Source organism: Linepithema humile, chromosome 1 (assembly GCF_040581485.1).
Source record: "Linepithema humile isolate Giens D197 chromosome 1, Lhum_UNIL_v1.0, whole genome shotgun sequence".
NCBI lineage: Eukaryota > Metazoa > Arthropoda > Insecta > Hymenoptera > Formicidae > Linepithema > Linepithema humile.
The window spans coordinates 31,246,764-31,266,733 of NC_090128.1; the positions used below are offsets into that span (position 1 = coordinate 31,246,764).

The following is a 19,970-nucleotide window of genomic DNA, read 5'->3' on the forward strand; positions in this document are numbered from 1 at the left end:
TTTTATGATACCTGTAAAATACTGAGCATTTTTATGTTATATGAAATATTTAAATATTGTATGAAATAAGAATTATATTTATTTAAAATATTTTTTTCTACTATAAAACTCCTAGTAAAGAAACATTACTTTTTTTTTAAGATAACTTCTTGACTGAAATAATTATTTATTTTAAAACGCAGATTTTTTGGATAAAATAATATATTTTTTGTAAAAAATTTTTTTTTTTAATATATTATGCTATAATATTATATATTATTATATTAGTTTTATAAATTTGTTTTTTTATAGAAAACTACAGATATCAATGGACTAATGAAACTACAAAACTTTTAATAGAAGAAGTCAGAAATCATATGGAATTATTAACTAATAAAAATTGTATGCAAAAAAGAATATGGAAAAGAATAGCAAATAAGTTTAATGAAAAAGGTTATAACATAACAGGAGATCAATGTTTTGTTAAATGGAAGAATTTGAAGCAAAAATATAAAAGTATACGAGATCTCAACAAAAAATCAAACTGGTAGAGAAAATAGAGAATCTTGGAAATATTTTGATATAATTGATGATTTTATTAATGTAACACCCGAAGTAACACCTGCATCAATTGCCTCTAGTACACATGAATTTAGAATAAGGCAATCAAGTGCAAAGCAAATTGAAGAATTCACCAATGAAAATGACTCTGCAGTAACCAATACTTCTTATGATGTAAGATGTAATACCAGGAAACGAAAAAGTAATGAACCAGAATGGGTCAAAACACTATACAAACAAAAAGAAATTCATCACAAGAAAAACATTAAAATGCAAAAAAAATTTTTTAAATTATTTGAAAAATACGTGCAAGGGGATAACGTTCAATGAAAAAATATTGAAGTTTAACGTCTGTATTAGAAAAAGAAATTTTTGTTTTTATTTTTTATTTTTATTTTTTTAGTTGACATTTTAGTTTCATTATTTTTTAGTTTCTAATTAATGTAGTGTATTATTATACAAATTTAAAATATTATTTAAAAATTATTAAATTCAATCTAGTTTCAAATAACATTTCTGTGATATATCTCAGTTATATGTCATTATTTTGTTTCTGTGATTAATATTATTACATAAGATTACTTTTTTTTATGAGTATAATTTTTAAATATTTTATTAAGTATTTTTATTAAAATAGTTTTAATTACTTAATTTTATTACATTTTTGTGTGGCATTTAAATTCTATATATTTATTTTCATTTAGATTCTAATTTAATAGAATAATATAAAAATGAAAAATTATTAAAGAAAGAAATCTTTTTATTTATTTCTGAATTTAATGCATATTTTAAATGTTTTTTTTTTTTTTGGATATGTTCTTTAACGTTACTACAATATTATAATATAATTGTATTTATTTATTGGAACATATAAAAATTTACCGATACGTATATAATATTTTTAAGTATTATAATTCGATTTAAGTATACTGATAAGTATAATAGATTTTTACCTACGGAATACAAGAATTGAGAAAGAACTCACAATGCTTTATAGTTAATTCTTCATGATAAATTTTTCAGTAAACAAATACAATAATATTTTATTATATTATTAATATTAATAAGACGTATGTGCCAATAATATAAATATTTATAATTTTAGTTCGTAAAAGTGAAAAATATAATTATAAAATAAAATGTTTATTTTTCTTAAATATTGAAGACTGATGCAATTTATGTTACGTTATTGTTTATTACGCAATATATGTAAAATCAAAGACTGATGTGTTAATTCACAATATAAAATTTTAGTTGCTATTTTATTTATTTTATAAATTATACAAAAATATGTATCTTTACATTTAATTTAATAAAAATTATGCACTTATAATATTATGTAGATTATATTTATTTTCATACAAAATTCTAAAGTTATAACATTACAAATAAAATTATAAATAAGAAATTGTTAATGTATCTGTAACACTTTTAGTCTGACTAAGTCACTATTGCAATAATAATTGTGCAATTATTTCTCTTTTTTCTTCAGCTTCCATAACTGCATAATTATTATTATTTTCATTTTCCTCTTCCAATATGTCCAATGGTTCATCTTCAATATCAATACAAATATTATGCAAAATGCAACATGCGAGTATGACTAATGGTATCATTTCTGTGTTATACATATATACATATTTCAATTTTCGGAATCGTCCTTTTAATATTCCAAATGCTCTTTCAATGATAACACGAGTTTTTGATAATTTAGTATTATAATTACGTTGTATAGCATTTAAGTGACCATTGTCACGATATGGAGTGAGCATATTATATGATAACGGATATGCAGAATCAGCTAACAAGTGACCATGTTGTGAAAAATATCTCTGTATATCATGCTGTATAATATTTCTAATGTCACTTAACCGCCAAACTCGAGCATCATAAACACTACCACACATTCCCGTAAAAACATCAATAAATTTCATTTTATGATTGCAAATACTTTGCAATAGTATTGAATGAAATCCTTTTCTATTTATGTAACTATTTGGATGTTTAATAGGAACACTAATGGAAATATGGCAACCATCTATGACACCCACCACACCTGGGAAATTACTAATAGTAGCAAACTTCTGTTGTACATTTAATATCTCATAAGCTTCTGGCCATTTAATATAATTTTGCACATGTTGTTGCAATATATAAGCTACATTAAAAACACATCTCCATACAGTGTCTTTAGACACTCCAAATCGATCTGCAATGGATCTGAAATAAAAAACATTTTCAATGCAATAACAAAAACAAAATAAATTAAAATTTAAAAAAATATTAATTCCAATAATAATATCTAAAGAAATGCACAGTATGATTGTCCGTGCCAAAAAAAAGTAACTTTTCTCTGGCAAAATTGCATTCAAATACTACTTTTTAAATGAAAGCTATTTTAAACTAATAAATGAGTACTCTACATTACACATACATCAGGGACGGCGTACACAGCGTGTACGTTATTATATCTAAATATTGCTATTTATTTTTTTTATTATTTTTATTTACGCTTTTTTCATGCGTAAATACTTAGAACTTATTCGTTAGCTTAGAGCTGCTTTCATTTTAAAAGTGTTTAGAGTAATTTTGCCAGAGAAAAAAGTTGCTTAGATAATGGTCATTTCAACTATATGTGATTAATTAAATAATTGTGTCATTTATGATAAATGTTGCCATTTTAACAATATATTACTTTCAACGTAGACTTAAGTTTAAACTAGTTTTAAGTGAACAATTTTCAAGTTTTAATTTTTTTATTTATTCTTATATAATTTTATATAATTCAAAGTTTGAAGATCTCAAAAATAAATTTAGATATTTTAGATAGAAAATAGTTTTTTTTTAAATTAGTAATATTTACATTTTTTTTAACATATAAATCTTAATATTAAAGATAATATTAAAATAACTAGAAAAATAAATAAAAGGATTTATATATATTATATTTTTGTTGTTATATAATAAAACAGAAAAATCGAATGTTTTTATTACAAACCTATAAACTTCTTGATTGCCAAAAAACCATACGGCAATGGCAAGTTGCTTTGATGGTGATAATTTAGGACACTTTTTCAATATAGGATTATTTTCCAATAAAGCTGCTCCAAAAGTTTGTATGAAGTACTCAAAAGTATTTCTATCAATACGAAAATGTGACTTAAAATCTATAATAAAATAATGTAAAAATACTATTATAAATGATATAATAAAAAATAAATAATACGTAAGTATAGTTTTATGATTACCTGTTAAAGAATAAGCAAGAGCAACATTTTCAAAGAAATTATTGATTTTAAGATGTCGTTCTCTTCTGTGTGCTATTTCCCAATCATTATTATTTTCTTCATTATTATTAAAAAAAATGTTCCAGAATAAAAATATATCCATTTCTTATCTATAAAAATATATTAATAAATTATTTTTATACATTAATATGAATAATTACAAATTATATTCTTACACCCACATATTCTTATTAAACAGAAATCAATAATCAAAATGGTGAAGTTTTATTGTAATTCTTAATATATACAAATTTATCTTTTTACTTTCAGGATTATTTTTCTAAATTAAAAATGTTTGCAAACATGTAAATAAATATTGTCTAAAATTTAATACTATATACAGGGTGTCCCAAACATTTTGACACAGCGGCCGTATGCCGGTAGAGCAGACAAAACTGAACCGAAAAGTCCTCTACCATTTTACAATTTTCACAAGGGTTAAAGAGATATTAATTATTAAAGATTACCGAATGCGAACGCACGGCTGAGATACGACCGCCTACAGACTACGGTCGCTCAATGCTGCCAAAAACGAGCGGCGGCATCACACTAATAAAACCGAGAACCGATGACGTCACCCTATCCGTGTGAGCTCGACCCGGTCGACCAATGGAAGGGAGACGGCGTTCTCTTCCATTGGTCGACCGGGTCGAGCTCACACGGATAGGGTGACGTCATCGGTTCTCGGTTTTATTATAGCGTTTTCGATTATACAGGGCTGCGTTCCAAAACTCTACTCTATTAACTTTATGAAACCCAGAGTAGTGGGGAGAAGAGTAAGCGAGAGTAAGTTACCAAGTCGAATAGATTTTGAACGCAGTAGAGTGAAGCAAAATGGCGGAACAAAATAAAAATAGTTTAATAAGTGTCATTGCTATTTGCAATGAAATATTTACAAAAAATATTTTAAATTTAGATCTTATAAGCGAAAACGAAAGTGAAAGCGAAATGGGTGAATTATATTATATGGTTCAAGTTTCTCAATTAAGAGGAAAACGAAAAAAAAATGTTCGCATAGAAGGTTATGTAGATAATGTAATACCCAGATTTACAACACATCATTTTAAAGAACATTTTCGTATGACACCACGCTGTTTTCATTTATTAGAAAACAATTTAAGTTTAATGTTATCAAAACATAATAAAATAGGAAGATCCTATATATCACCGAGAGTACAGTTACTCGCAACTTTGTGGTTATTGGCGACTCCTGATTCTTACAGGTTGCTACAGAGTATGCATTTGTAAATGATAATTTTTATAAGATATTCAATAATGAAATATATCTATTGTTTATAGATCAGTGGGACTTAAATTTAATTTGGCAAAGTCGTCATTAAATCATTGTGTGCGACGTGTTGTGCAGGTTCTGTGTAATATCTCAAATAATGTGATCAAATGGCCATCTGTAAATGACATGAATACTGTTACTGAAAAATTTAAACGAATAGCAGGTCTTAACTATGTTCTTGGTGCTATTGACGGTACGCACATTGAAATTCCAGCACCATCTGTAAGTATTTTTATAGTTTTATTTTTTTTTAAATTTAATATATTCTTTGATTAATGAAAATATGAATTGATTGTAGGTAGACACGCGATCCTATTTAACAAGAAAATGCAGATATGCTGTAACTTTACAAGCAATATGTAATGCAGATTTATATTTCACTGATTGTTACGTTGGTTATCCTGGATCTGTGAGTGACGTCAGAGTTTTCCATAATTCAGACTTTTGGCACAATGTCAACAGAAATTATCGCAATTTTTTCCCTAATGAAGAATATATTATAGGAGATAAAGCTTATCCTTTGTATAAATGGTGTTTAACAGCTTATAGAGATAATGGTCACTTGTCACAGGTAAATTTGAAGAAACTATAATGTTAAGATATTGAAATTAATATATTAAGAATCACTTTCATCAAACTTTGTATGTGTTATTGTTATTATATGTACTATTATTATATGTACTATTTTTATATGTTACAGGTCGAAAATAATTTTAATCATATATTATCTCAAACGAGGCAAACGATAGAACGTGCCTTTGCATTATTAAAAGGCCGATTTAGACGCCTGAAATATTTAGATATGACGAGAGTGGATTTAATATCACTGACAATTTTGGCTTGCTGTGTTCTTCATAATATTTGTTTACAAAATATTGATGACATTGAAAATTACATTTTAGAAGGTACTGAAAAAAATCAAAATATAGAAATTTTTGAAAGAGAAGAGCAGCATAGAGATCATGATAACGAGGGTGCAGCAAAACGCAATTATTTAGCAATATGTTTATATAGAGAACGAATATAATTGTTATTTAATATAATACTGCTTTTTTAAACATAACTCATAATATTGCAATTTTTTAAACATTACTCATAATACTGCAATTTTTTTTAATATAACTCATAATACTGCAATTTTTTAAACATAACGCATAATACTGTATAATTTTTTAAACATAACTTATAATATTATATAAATTATATTAATAGTATAACACGCGAACATTAAATACTAATATATGTTATGATTTAAATGAACAATAAAATATTATTTAAGATGCTTCATAAATTTGTAACTTATAAAATAAAAAGCAAAAGTGTTTAAACGTAAAGAGAAGATGTTTATAATTTATCCAATAACTTGCTCATTAATTGCTTGTAAGTTTCTATAGCTTCTTTTTGATATTCTAATCTTTCTTTATGCCTTTTTTCTTTCGCTTTTTCATTTTTGTCCATGTATTCTGTTAATACATGCAATTGTTTTTCCATTTTAGTTTTCTTTGGAGGAGGTACTATGTCCTCATTTTCTCTATCAGATCTTTGTTCTTCGTCAGTTGAAATAGATACAATTTTTTGTGAAAGATTTGATGCAATGGCTACAGGCTGCACAATATGAGATTTTCCATAAATTTCTTCCATTTCATCATAGTATTTACATTTCTTAAATGACGCTCCTGACTTTGAATTATGATCTTTTGTTTTTATATAACTTTTCCTTAAATTTTTCCAATTATTTTCAGTTTGTTTTGCAGTATATATATAACCTTTTTCTTTTAAACAATCCGCAATCTTTTTCCATACAACCTCATTTCTTATTTTATCATTCTTGAATAATGTAAGATGATTTTTATATAAAGAAATGAGAAGCATAATTGTTGGATGTTCCTATGTAGCAGAATGTTCCCATGTAGCTATAACAAGCAATGAATACAGTATAATTATAAACATATAAAAAAGTATAAGAAAAAAAAATGTGACATATTTAAGGTAATTAATATATTTTTTTTGCTTACTAGTATCTTTATTAGAATCTTTACTAGAATCAGTACCATCTTCAATATGTTGTAAAAAATTATGAGAAGTTTCATTCTCTTTTAAATCTGAAAAAAAAAAATATATATATATATATATATATATATATATATATATATATATATGTAAACAATATAATATTTAATCTTATGATTGTTAAATAAACAATATATAAAAATGTTATAATAAATAGTGACAAATCGTTACAAAAATTAATTCATTAGAAAATTAATTAGAAGTATGATTAATAGATTTATTTTTCTGTTGGCATATAGCAAAATGTAGCTATAATAAGTAATGAATACAATACAATTACAAACATATAAAAAAGTATAGTAATAAAAATATGTGACAGTTTCAATTTATAAATATAATTTTTTTAGCTCACCAGCATCTTTATTAGAAGCTCTGCTAGAAGCAGTGACATCTTCAATATTTTTTATAAAATTATCAGAAGTAATTGTTTCATTTTTTCTTAAATCTGAAAAAAGAAATACATACCTACATACATACATACATACATATATATATATATGATTGTAAGTGAACAGTATATATGTGCAACAAATATTATAATAAATAGCAATCATAACAAAATTAATTTATTAAAAAATTAATAAAAATCACGATCATATAATATAGATTTACCTTTTTGTTGACAATTAAGCTTTTTATTGATATCTACACATATATTTTTTGGATTCTTAGGATTTAAATTGTAAAACTCTCGCATTGTCTCTGTGTCAAGTACTGTAAGGATACTATTGTCTACAAAAATACAAATTAATTAACAAATTAAACAAATTAAATCATAAACATGATATTATAAAGAATGTGTATATTAAAAATATACATATAAATATACAATATTCACATATAAATGTTCATTCTAAAAAAGAGAGAGAGAGAGATGGATAATATAAATATTAAATCTAATATTTATAATTCTAATTATAGCGCGTGGGCGCGCATGTTTATGTGTAAGATAGATTATAACTATATATATAAATATATATATATATATGTATACAATTTAGATATATATATACATCTAACATTAATATAAATATTTCAGTAAAAAATCTGTGTTAGATTAATCTGAGGAGAAATTAAAGACACGGCAATTTTTCCTTTTTCGGAAAAGATTGTAAAAAAATTTCAATATAAATATTTTTTTACTTACCTCTCACATCCATTACTAAAAATGATCCGTTTTGTTGCACTGGCATTCCATTTTCAGTGGTAATAAGGGTATGAATACCTTTAATTAACTTTAGAGCCATTACAATCAAAAATAATAATCCCAATATTAATAATAATTATAACCTTAAAATTTTTTTCTATTTTTTTCTGATACTAAACTTAGGCTGGTATTACATTTGTCGTACAACGAGCCATCGGACGTAGCAATTGGCTCTTGGATAGAGAGTAATACCAGCCTTACTCTTTTAACCCACCTCGAAAGCAGGGTTCATAGAGTTAACTCCGGCGTACGTTACTCTAACTTTTGGAACGCTTAAGCTCCGCCCATATAGTTAATCACTCTGTATTTTGGAACTGCGTAGAGTTAACTCCGCTACTCAGAGTAGAGTTTTGGAACGCAGCCCAGGATTTGAACGACCCAAGATTGGTTAATGACGTCATTGCAACCTCTCCACCAATGAAAGACTTACATTTATAGTAAAATAGTGATTGATCAACCCTAGATCGTTCAAACCCCGTTTATTCGAAAACGCTATTAGTGTGATGCCGCCGCTCGTTTCTGGCAGCATTGCGGTCGCTAGGCGCGCGGCGTGCGGTAAGCGGCGAGCGACTCGTAAAGCCTTGTGTCCACGATGCTAGAACTCAATCCGAGATCTCGGTCCGAGTCCTCGAACAATAATATTTATACTTGGCTGAATATAGTTAGCGTTGTAATCGAGTTACGATTCTTTACGATGATTTTCTGATCTATGGGTGTTTACGATAATTCAAGTTCGAGTTAGTTTCACTAGAACCGAAAAATGAGATAGACATAACCATCTAGAACCTTTATGATTTATGACAACTCGACACTGTCCTGTATTGCTTGAGTTAAATTCATTGAATTTGTTGAGTTTATTGAGCAAATTTTATTGTAATAGAAAAATGTCAACTGCAAATCAGTCTATGAAAGAAACAAATAATGTTGGTATGTATGTTGGTATACCTCTTTAATAAATTAATAATAATATAATTAATAATAATAATAAATGACATTTTTCTATTACAATAAAATTTGCTCAATAAACTCAATAAATTCAATAAATATAACTCAAGCAATACAAGACAGCGTCAAGTTGTCATGAATCATAAAGGTTCTAGATGGTTATGTCTATCTCATTTTTTGGCCCTAGTAAAACTAACTCAAATTTGAATTATCGTAAGCACCCTTATGTTATATTGCCAAGTTAGTTTATAGATATCATCAAGTGATGCACCGCTTGATTTTGAATGTTTTATTTTATTTAGATGGTCCAGATATTGTGATCTTAAATTATTAATTTTTTTTTTTGCAATTTTAGTTGTTATTAGTTGTTCTGTTAATTCTTTGTACTGATTACAGATTATCTGTAAAGCTTGATCTCGTTTCATACAATTATGATAATCAACACTTTTTGTAACATATAAACAAGAATGTTGTTGATATAACATTAATAAAATTTTAACATTTTCTTTATTATCTATTTTTTATTATAAAAGAAGTTTTTTTCTGAAAATCAATTTTATATATTATTATACTTTTCTTGAAAAATAATATATATAGGTATATATAGGTTATAATATATTTTTAATGTCTAATTTAATCTGCATTAAAACTAATAATAATTACTTATGTAAATCTTATTAATTATTAATCTTATTAATTAATTTTATTTAAGAATTATATTTCTCTTATTTTTTCAATTTTATAATTACTTACTAAAATATTATTTATATTGTTCACAGCAGAGAGAAGACTGAGAGTGGACATGCCCGCATTTTTCGTGTTTCTGTGGGCTAGCGCCTCTATGTGCACAAAACGTGCACATTGAACTACGTAGCCAATGTCCACGAATCCCGTAGGTAACGTCCACGATCTTTTGGGTCTCTTCCGTGCTACGTCCACGACTTTTTGGTTCCGATATGTGCTATATCTACAAAGTGTCGGTAATGCATACTTATAAAACATGATTATGTATATCAATCAGATTTGAAATATAAATACACACGTATTGTAAATACATGTATTGTAGCATTTATTTTTGCATTTACAGTTTATTTAGCAAAAGATCAGTTATTTTCAATTGTTACGTCCTGATCAGACTACACAATTCTTTTCTTTTCATTAAATACCAGATCTAGTAAACGCGGAACCAACAAAAACTCTTAAGAAATATTATAACGCCAGAGCTGTTTTTCTCATAAGACACCAGGAGCTCGAATCTTCTCACAGAGAAAAATAGCATGGATATTTCAAAATACCTTGGCCGCTCAGCGTGCCTATCGTCGCCAGAAAAACCGTAAAAGTCAAAACTTCGCGGTAGCTGGAGTCCTTAACCGACTCCAGACGGTTAGAGTAAGAGATAAAAAGAAAAAACTGGCACCAACTAGACATACTCTTGGATTCCACCTACGGGAACTCTAGCTAGTAGATAGGGTTTTACCGAGTAACGATCGGGGAATGACCGCAGTCGCATGCCGAGAAGGCGCGACACCTGATACGGCGCACGTGTTTAGTAGGTCTGGGAAACCGAGATGCATTAGTCGCACTCTCCACGCGACACCAAGGGCACGCGACAGTCGTAAACTGTCAAATTTATTAGATCAGTGACCCAAGGCTTTGCGAACTTATATACCGATTCTTAACCACCCAATCCGAAAGCCGAGAATCGGGGCAAGCACTTCTATAGACCACCCATCATTCCATCGTATGGTCTAAAGACTACGTCCACCCAGATCTTAAGACACTGAGATGCACCCCACCTATACTAATTAACACCAACCGGGTTACGCCACCTCAAAAACCTACCCCCATCATATATGGACCCGAAACGACGCTATTCCTTATTCGTTAGGGCCTCTTTCTTCCTATCTCATTTCAAGTAACCTAATCATCTAAACCCAATCCTATTAGCTAAAAATGACGCCATCCTCCCCCACATTAAAAATTTTCTCGCAAGACTAATTCCTATTCGATTCCCGCTCCAAAAACCTAAGATTTTCCAAAGGGATCTACCCCAAAGAAAAAGTATAAAAACCGTGTTCTGGTGGCTCCGGACACAATCACACACAGTTTTTCAAGCAGTTTGCGCAGTTATTCCGTTTAGCTCAGTTTCTCGAAACAGTTTTTCGAGTAGTTCGGGGGCGCGAATCAAAGAGTAAAATCAGTTGATACTTTGTCGCGACCATCTCGTGGTGCATCTCAAGTAGAGGGTCCATTACCTTGACGACACCATCCCGCAGTAGGGTGCCCACTCGTTTACAAAAAGGTCCGACGCCTATACAACACCTTCCCTCAACGGGGCGCCTGCTCAGAACCACCGAACATATTCAACGCGATCCGAAACTACTCTGCAACGAGTAAGTCAGTTCATTTCTCTTTATTTTATTATTTCTTCTGTCCTCCCTCCGGAAAAATAAAACACACTCACACACACACACACACACACACACACACACACACACACACACACACACACACACACACACACACTTGTAAAGAATACATGAATAAAATTATTAACATATGCGATTAAGAATTAAGTTTTTGTATCCTAATTATAAATTCAATCAAATTAAAATGTTGTCTTTAGTAAATTAAACTTTTGTTCTTTTTCATTTAACCACACCTTCCTCGTTCGTCACCCCCTCACACCTTCCCTCTCAAATTGCGCACAAAGGTTCCGCCCCGGGTAATAGGGATTCAATTCCTTGACCCAAAAAGGGAACCACGAGCGGTTGACTTGTTGACGGAGTAAAAACGACTCTTCCAGTCGCTGACCCGTCGCAAGTCTTAAACGTGCCGCTCGGCTCGTGCGGTCAGGTCCGTTTACGTCGATCGCCGAGCCCAACGAAAAAATTCTACATCTATCAGGACGTAACACAATAACCTGTGTAATTTGAAAATGTACATTTAAATTATTTTAATAAATTACTTCTATAATTTTGTTTGTGTGTGTGTGTGTGTGTGTGTGTGTGTGTGTGTGTGCGTGCGCGTGTGTAAATAAAATTTTGCATTTTTGTCAATATTTAAAAAGATGATAAACTCTTATAGATATCTCATACAGTAATGACCTATAACTTATTTTGAATAGTAAAAGCCAGGGTTGGGCGTTTACACGTAAACTATAATAGATGCAAAAACAAGCATACTTTTATTATATATTTTGGGTATGCGCTAAAGTGATTGAGGCTATTATCAACTCGATCGGCCCAGGCATTATTGAGTTCCGATAATCTCGGCTCTCTAGAGAGTCCAGCGCTGGACTCTTCGGGCTCGCGTAAAGATACACGTTTGGTTTCGCGCTGCGCGTGAACTTGGCGCGAGACCTACCGTGTCTCTTGATTAAAGGTCAAGTATTAAGCAGCTGCATTTAAAAATTGTCATTTGTCATCGTACGCACTGTGTGCTACGATGAATAATCGTGCAAGAAGATATGTGTATTTAGGTCAGCATTAGAAATAATTAACAGTGAAACGGAAATTGCACATTGCATACTTTTTGTAGAAATAGAGAAAATTATGAGGCGACTTCAGAGGTGACCACAGTGTTTTATACGTATGTTCTTGCTTTTCTCAGTAAATTCCGGATGTTCCTTCATCATCACTCAACCCATATTTGAATAAAAAAAAGCTGCGCTTGGCATTGTGAGGATTCACATTGATATCGCAATACTTGTGATGCATATGATAGTTTTTTGCCCATTTGCATATAGTATTCTGTAATAAAATTCAAAAAAGATTGTAAGTAAGATTGTAAAGTTCTATCTATACTTTCAAATTATACATTATATATAATGCAAGCAGAGTTGTTCAAATTATTGACAAAATTGATTGAGAAATTCAAATTACCTGTGCACACGCGCTGAAGCATACCAACAGCAAAATTCTCAATGGTAACTTTGGATCATAGCATTTATGAGTCTAAAGTCGAGTTGCGCCAGTAGACACGTCAAAATTGGATATAATGAACATACCAATTACTTAACAATATATAAAAATATATTTCTTAAATATTCTATAAACATCTATAGGTAACAATAATGTAGAGATCTAACAATAAGAAGTAGAACTTAAAAAAGTTTTAATATTTTCAAAAGATTTTCAATAATTGTAACAATAATTATTTTTCGTAAGAAATTATCTTTCAATTATTTCGTAACTTTGATACGCGTTGAACGTACGTAAATTTGTTAAAAATGTTTTATACTTTGTTGTTGGTATTTATTGATGTTTTATTTATTAATAAAATAAAAAATATACAAGTTAAGTAAGTAGTGAAGGAAATATTACAGCTTTTTATTATAAAAAATAAAACAAATTCAATTTGTTACAGTAGTTAGTGTCAACGATAATTTTCAGTGTTCTATGTGTGACGATGCGCCTACCACTCATCGTCCCTAGCGACCGACCAGACGTAGGCTCGACGCCTATGACGCCCACGAGCGCTCGCGCCCATGCGACGCCCCAGCGTGGGGACCGCTCCCACTGCGCGACCGATACTCGCGGGTGGGAGGCCCGAGCCGGGTATATAAGCCGGCTCGGCCAGCATAACGAGACCTGTCCCGATCCGGTATCCGACCAGACCACATCTCTGGGTGCTCCCGAGATATACCTGCTCCGACTTTCCGCCGACAGGGCCGGGTTCTCCCGCTCTGCTGCCAGGGTTTCTCCCGGCGTTCGGTCTCTCCGATTTTCCGCCGACAGGGCCGGGTTCTCCCGCTCTGCTGCCAGGGTTTCTCCCGGCGTTCGGTCTCTCCGACTTTCCGCCGACAGGGCCGGGTTCTCCCGCTCTGCTGCCAGGGTTTCTCCCGGCATTCGGTATCTCCGATTTTCCGCCGACAGGGCCGGGTTCTCCCGCTCTGCTGCCAGGGCTCTCCCGGCGTTCGGTCTCTCCGACGTCCCACCGACAGGGCCGGGTGCTCCCGCCCTGAAGCCAGGGTTCTCCCGGCTCGCGGCGCGCTAGGCCGTCCTAAAGGAGACGGGTGCTCCCTCTCCTAAAACCAGGGTTCTCCCGGTACGCGGTTGTATTATATAGAGTGTAGTTAACGTTAGTGTAAGTGAACGCCATAGCCCTTAAGAGGGAACGTCCGCGCAGAAGCGCACTTTGTATTCTTCACCACAATTGACTGAATAAACGCAGCTTTAATATATTTCATTGAGTGATCGATCAAGCTTCCCTCCTTCTCTCGAATCCTGACTCCGGCGAGCAGATCCGCGGCGTCGAGAAAGGCGAACCGTTACATGGCGCCCGAACAGGGACCTGACTAGAGGAAGCTACGATCGGCATAAGACTCCATGCCACGGTGGATCGACTATATCTCCAAGCGAGAGGCCATCGAGGAGCTAGCCGCGCAAGGACTATCGACCGAGGGAACTCTCGACGAATTGCGAAAGCGGCTGCGGCGATTTGTGGCACAGAACCCCTCACTGTTTGAGAACCGCGTTGCCACGGGATCCGGGAATATGCCGCTAGACACCGCTAGCACAAACCCCGGCCCGTCCACCGTCGTAGAAACACCCATGGCCGACCCAGCAAAGGTCATGAACCAGATAAGGAAATGGGGGCTCCACTTCGACGGAAAGGACCCGCTGGCCTTCCTCGAGCGCGTGGACGAGTTGCGGCAAGGATACGGGTGCCGAGACGATCAGCTGTTGCTGGGGTTGCCCGAAATGCTAAAAGGCGACGCCCTCTTGTGGTATCGAAATAACCGCGATACCTGGACCACATGGAGGGAGTTCTGCGACCAGCTCCGCGGGCATTATTTGCCGCCGGGCTACCAGCGCCGGCTCCGGCGGGACATACAAGGCCGTTATCAACGGCCGGACGAGCCATTTCAGGCCTACGCCACGGCGTTGTTGACCATGATGCGCCGGGCTGGGGGCTACACCGCGCGAGATCAAGTAGAGCAACTACATGAAAACATGGGCCCGGAGTACCAGCTGTACGTTCAGCTGACCGACGCTACCACAGTGGGCGAGCTAAGCACCAGAGCCGCCCAGTTGGAGGCCATAAACCACCGTCGGACCGAGCGGACCGGAACTCCCGGCTGCAAGACCGCCGCGGCTGCCGCTTACAGCCGGGATGAATGTTGCTGGCGGTGCAAGCAGCGTGGGCATACACGTCAGGACTGCCGACGGCCGGCCAAGAAGTTTTGTTCCCGTTGCGGGAAGGATGGCGTCCTGACTCGCGATTGTCACCCACCGTCGGGAAACGCCAGCCGGGCCGGGGACGTTGCGGCCGCCGCCCAGCCCGCCTCCGAATGAGGTACCAGCCCCGACCGCACCTCCGAGTTCGGATTCTACAACATACGCGCTGGGCGCTGCTGGACTCAGGTTCCGAACTCTCGTTCGTCGATCAGGCAACGGTACGCCTGTGCGAAGGCAGCCCGTACCACCTAGAAGCCGCGACCGATCGGGTCGATCTCGCCGACGGGACCAGCGTCCTTATCACCGAAACTATAGTCCTGCCCATCTCCGTGCAAGGAAACACATACACTCACCGCTTTGCGGTACTACCCCGCCTGGGTAGTCCGATGCTGATCGGTGTCGATCTGTGGGCAAAACTGGGCATCACTCTGCCTCCTCCTCCGCGAACCGAGACATCGACCACGGCAGCAACCAGCCTGGTGGCCGCCAGCACCCACGCCTCGCCATCAGAAGAGGCGCGTCTGAGAACCTTTCTAGAACGCGAGTTACCGAGCTTTGAGGCCATCAAGGGGCCGACCGATCGCGGGGCCCACCATATACGGCTCAAGCCCGTGACGCCCATCAAGCAGCGATATCGCCCCCGAAACCCGGCCATGCAAGCTATTATCGATCGGGAGGTCGAAAGCATGCTTGCCGAAGGCATAATTGAGCCGTCCAACAGCCCGTGGAGCTCTCCGGTTGTGGTCGTACGGAAGCGGGACGGATCCCACCGATTCTGCATCGATTTCCGCAAGCTCAACGCCGCATCAGTAAAGGACGCCTACCCGCTGCCACATATTGCCGCAACACTGGACAAACTCCGTGGGGCCCGGTATCTGTCCACACTAGATCTAAAGAGCGGGTACTGGCAGATTCCACTCACGCCAGAGAGCCGACCAGCAACCGCGTTCACGGTCCCGGGAAAAGGATTGTTCCAGTTCCGAGTTATGCCATTTGGCCTGCACTCCGCACCGGCTACTTTCCAACGGCTACTCGACTCCGTCCTAGGTCCGGAATTGGAACCACACGTCTTGGTGTACTTGGACGACATCGTGATCGCAAGCCGGACCTTCGAGGAACATCTACAACACCTGGCCGAAGTTTTCCGGCGCCTACGCCAGGCCAAGCTCCGCCTTAATCCCGCCAAGTGCCACTTCGGACGGGAGAGCCTGCGCTATCTTGGTCATATCATCGACCGAAATGGAGTCCGCACCGATCCGATCAAGGTGGCCGCCATAACCGGATGGCCTGCCCCCACCACAGTCCGCAAGGTCCGCCAGTTTCTGGGGATGGCCTCGTGGTATCGGCGATTCATACCGGACTTCTCGACGGTCGCCGCACCACTGACCCATCTCACCAAGAAGAATGTACGGTGGTCTTGGGGGCCCGAGGAAGACCTCGCGTTCGGACGGCTCAAGGCAGCGCTGACTTCGTCTCCCGTGCTAGCCTGCCCCGACTTCTCGAAACCGTTCCTGCTGCAAACTGACGCCAGCTCACACGGCCTCGGGGCCGTTCTGACCCAACAGCTTGCAGAGGGAGAACGGGTGATTGCCTACGCTAGCCGCACTCTCAATGGCGCCGAGCGTAACTACAGCGCCACCGAGCTCGAGTGCCTGGCCGTAGTTTGGGGCATTCGTCGAATGCGTGGATACCTGGAGGGATACCGGTTCGTCGTCATCACGGACCACCAGGCCCTCAAGTGGCTGCAACAATTAGAGGCCCCGACTGGCCGACTGGGCCGCTGGCTGTTCGAACTGCAGCAGTTCGATTTCTGTATACGATACCGGCGCGGGACGCAGAACCAGGTGGCCGACGCCCTGTCACGCGAGCCGCAGGTCAGCGCAATTACTCCACGTCCCGCCTGCCCGTGGTACCGACGACTCCTCTCGCGGGTGCGGAGTCAGCCCGCAGAATACCCTGATTACGATATACGCGACGGACAGCTGTACCGGCACGTGCTACACAGCCTGGATTTCCACGACGCACCCGCCTCCGACCAGTGGAAACAATGCGTCCCTCGAGACCAGAGGGAGGACCTCCTGCGGCGCCTACACGATGATCCCACGGCCGGACACCTGGGCGTAGCCAAGACAGTCGCCCGCGTCGCGTCGCTCTATTATTGGCCTAGAATGTTCCGGGAGGTCGCGCGATATGTCCGCCGCTGCCCCACCTGTTTGGCATACAAGCCACCGCAGCAACGACCAGCCGGACGGCTACACGCCACCCCCGTCACCGAGCCGTGGCAACAGGTGTCCGTAGATTTGGTGGGTCCTCTACCCCGGTCTGCGAAAGGGCACACCTGGCTACTGACGGCCCAAGACCGTTTCAGCAAGTGGATAGAGCTAGTACCCCTGCGACAGGCCACGGCTCCCACTCTCGCCCGCGAAATTACAAGGCGAGTTATCTACCGGCACGGGTGCCCGCAACGCATCATATCGGACAATGGAACGCAATTCACATCGCGACAATTCCGGACCATGCTCGACTCCTTCGGGATACGACACCAGACCGCGCCGGTGTACGCACCGCACTGCAATCCGGTGGAACGAGCCAACCGGACGATCAAGACCATGATCGCGCAGTACGTCCAGGAACGTCACCGAAACTGGGACGAACATGTCGACGCTCTACAATTCGCCGTAAACACCGCGCGGCACGAGGCCACCGGATATACGCCAGCCTTCCTTACTCATGGCCGAGAACTGGCCAGGCCGGATCCGCGCGACCGCCGGATACCGATCAACTCCAGGAGCCCGGAGGACGTCTGCCGACAACTCGACGAGGCCTTCGAAGTCGCCAGGATCCACTTGGCCTGCGCCTTCCAGCGACAGGAGCGCCACTATAATCTCCGGCGTCGCGACTGGCGGCCAAAGCTGGGCGACCGGGTGTGGAAGCGGGACCGCCCGCTCTCCAACCGAAGCGAAGCATTTAACGCTAAGCTAGCGCCCAAGTTCATCGGGCCCCTAGAGGTGCGGAGGATCCTGTCACCCGTTATCGTCGACCTGCGGGGCGCACAGGGCAAATGGTACCGTCACGTCCACGTTCAGGACCTCAAAACTGGGCCCACAGACGAGGAAGAACCGTCCGACGGAGAGGGGGAATAGCCGAGCACGCCGACCGACGCGCCCGCCCTACGGCACGACCACTGTCAGGGACACAGTCCCCGTACCGACTCCGGCGCGCTTGCCGTACGGACGAACTACTGCCCGCATTCCTGACTCCCACTCCCGGCCGCTTTCCCAGCGTCGGCACGCCGGCCGAGAACCGACACGTGCCGCATTCCATCCCCACTCCGGCCCCTTCGAGCTTGCCTATATAAAGCCGCCCGGAAATAGAGCTTTTAGTAATCCTTCGCTATGTCCAACGCACAGCAAATAGCGGACGCCCTATTCGGGGAAATCTCCGACAGCGCGAGCGAGTCCGGTCAGACCGAGACCACACCGGATTCCCAGCCGACGCCAGGGCCTCGACCAACCCCGAGCCCCCAGCCAACGGCGGAGCCAGCAGCCAAGCCGCCCGATGCCCCGAAGCGACCTGTTTCTCGGCCGCCCCGACCCGGGACGTCAGTACAACGCTCGGACCGGGAGAACCGCCGAAAAGCGATCCTGCTCCTCGCCCCGTTGCCACCGCCAAAGCCCAGGCGACGGTCGTGCGTCGCGACCGCCGTTCGCAGCCGACCACCCACCCGGCCGCCCACCGAAGCCAGCCCGGGTAACCCGCCAGGGCCAGCCACGCCCGACTCGCCGCCGGCCTTTGTCGCCGGCCCCGATAAGGCCGCCGTTCCGGCACCCGGGTCTACCACGCCCGGCGCATCGCCCGTCGCCACCGGCCCCAGTCGGCCTCCGCCCAGGCTCATCAGGCGCCCCGCCCCGGCCAGACCAGCCTCAACGCCCGGGCCAGCCATGCCCGACCTGCCACCAGCCAGTTCCGGCCAACCCGCGCTCGCCAGGTCTATTGGACTGGGACCCCGGCAACCTGGGCCCCAAGTGGTGACCGTGACACTGGGCGACGGCACCGAGGTCAAGGTCCCGTTCCTCACCGCCATCCTCGGCCGGAAGTACCGGATCCGCACCGCGACCGGACGGTGGATCATCCGGTTCGACCGCCGTGGCCGTCCCCGTAGCGTACAGCGCTTAGTCTAAGCATAGGTTAAGGAGTACATTGTAAGCCTAGGTTAAGGAAAAAAAAAAATAATAAATAATAAACACAGAAAATTCAAGTCATTTAAGCCAGAGTCTATTCCTTGCGTTAGCCTAAGAGGGGGGGTGATGTGACGATGCGCCTACCACTCATCGTCCCTAGCGACCGACCAGACGTAGGCTCGACGCCTATGACGCCCACGAGCGCTCGCGCCCATGCGACGCCCCAGCGTGGGGACCGCTCCCACTGCGCGACCGATACTCGCGGGT

The 19,970-nt window shown here is 39.4% G+C and overlaps 5 protein-coding genes across 6 annotated transcripts; 2 read left to right on the forward strand and 3 right to left on the reverse strand.

The window, feature by feature from the left end:
• Nucleotides 1-992: 992 nt before the first annotated feature.
• LOC105668574 (putative nuclease HARBI1) lies at nucleotides 993-4,387 on the reverse strand. Its single transcript, XM_067348182.1, has 2 exons — nucleotides 3,539-4,387; nucleotides 993-2,760 (listed from the first exon to the last, which is right to left on the reverse strand). Exons 1-2 carry the CDS (start codon nucleotides 3,928-3,930, stop codon nucleotides 1,989-1,991), a joined length of 1,164 nt encoding a protein of 387 aa, XP_067204283.1. The 5' UTR covers nucleotides 3,931-4,387; the 3' UTR covers nucleotides 993-1,988.
• Nucleotides 4,388-4,515: 128 nt separating this feature from the next.
• LOC105670631 (uncharacterized) lies at nucleotides 4,516-6,145 on the forward strand. Of its 2 annotated transcripts, XM_012364260.2 has the most exons (4): nucleotides 4,516-5,050; nucleotides 5,127-5,340; nucleotides 5,417-5,689; nucleotides 5,819-6,145. In XM_012364260.2, the coding sequence occupies exons 1-4, from the start codon at nucleotides 4,662-4,664 to the stop codon at nucleotides 6,143-6,145; spliced, it is 1,203 nt and encodes a 400-aa protein (XP_012219683.2). In that variant the 5' UTR covers nucleotides 4,516-4,661. The 2 variants fall into 2 exon arrangements, with proteins under 2 accessions (XP_012219683.2, XP_067204282.1); XM_067348181.1 differs by lacking the exon at nucleotides 4,516-5,050 and having other exon boundaries at nucleotides 5,084-5,340.
• LOC136997434 (uncharacterized) lies at nucleotides 6,014-9,716 on the reverse strand. Its single transcript, XM_067348183.1, has 5 exons — nucleotides 8,336-9,716; nucleotides 7,801-7,920; nucleotides 7,541-7,633; nucleotides 7,134-7,220; nucleotides 6,014-7,031 (listed from the first exon to the last, which is right to left on the reverse strand). The coding sequence occupies exons 1-5, from the start codon at nucleotides 8,433-8,435 to the stop codon at nucleotides 7,006-7,008; spliced, it is 426 nt and encodes a 141-aa protein (XP_067204284.1). The 5' UTR covers nucleotides 8,436-9,716; the 3' UTR covers nucleotides 6,014-7,005.
• A 4,040-nt stretch (nucleotides 9,717-13,756) lies between these two features.
• LOC136997324 (cuticle collagen 19-like) lies at nucleotides 13,757-14,443 on the reverse strand. Its single transcript, XM_067347985.1, has 2 exons — nucleotides 14,423-14,443; nucleotides 13,757-14,344 (listed from the first exon to the last, which is right to left on the reverse strand). The coding sequence occupies exons 1-2, from the start codon at nucleotides 14,441-14,443 to the stop codon at nucleotides 13,757-13,759; spliced, it is 609 nt and encodes a 202-aa protein (XP_067204086.1).
• Nucleotides 14,444-18,917: 4,474 nt separating this feature from the next.
• LOC136997331 (uncharacterized) lies at nucleotides 18,918-19,703 on the forward strand. Its single transcript, XM_067348001.1, has one exon. The coding sequence runs from the start codon at nucleotides 18,918-18,920 to the stop codon at nucleotides 19,701-19,703; it is 786 nt and encodes a 261-aa protein (XP_067204102.1).
• Nucleotides 19,704-19,970: the final 267 nt, after the last annotated feature.

Excerpts from the sequence above, each read along its gene's own strand:
- LOC105668574 (XM_067348182.1), bottom strand. The coding sequence starts at position 3,930 with ATGGATATATTTTTATTCTGGAACATTTTTTTTAATAATAATGAAGAA. Across the intron at positions 2,761-3,538 it reads GGCAATCAAGAAGTTTATAG|ATCCATTGCAGATCGATTTG; the intron begins GTTTGTAATAAA and ends TTTTTATTTCAG.
- LOC105670631 (XM_012364260.2), top strand. The coding sequence starts at position 4,662 with ATGGCGGAACAAAATAAAAATAGTTTAATAAGTGTCATTGCTATTTGC. Across the intron at positions 5,051-5,126 it reads GCGACTCCTGATTCTTACAG|ATCAGTGGGACTTAAATTTA; the intron begins GTTGCTACAGAG and ends TATTGTTTATAG. Across the intron at positions 5,690-5,818 it reads ATAATGGTCACTTGTCACAG|GTCGAAAATAATTTTAATCA; the intron begins GTAAATTTGAAG and ends TATATGTTACAG.
- LOC136997434 (XM_067348183.1), bottom strand. The coding sequence starts at position 8,435 with ATGGCTCTAAAGTTAATTAAAGGTATTCATACCCTTATTACCACTGAA. Across the intron at positions 7,921-8,335 it reads TTTAGTAATGGATGTGAGAG|ACAATAGTATCCTTACAGTA; the intron begins GTAAGTAAAAAA and ends GTATTTTTGTAG. Across the intron at positions 7,032-7,133 it reads AGATTCTAATAAAGATACTA|CTACATGGGAACATTCTGCT; the intron begins GTAAGCAAAAAA and ends TGCTTGTTATAG.
- LOC136997324 (XM_067347985.1), bottom strand. The coding sequence starts at position 14,443 with ATGGCGTTCACTTACACTAAC. Across the intron at positions 14,345-14,422 it reads TGGCGTTCACTTACACTAAC|GACGGCCTAGCGCGCCGCGA; the intron begins GTTAACTACACT and ends CGTCTCCTTTAG.
- LOC136997331 (XM_067348001.1), top strand. The coding sequence starts at position 18,918 with ATGTCCAACGCACAGCAAATAGCGGACGCCCTATTCGGGGAAATCTCC.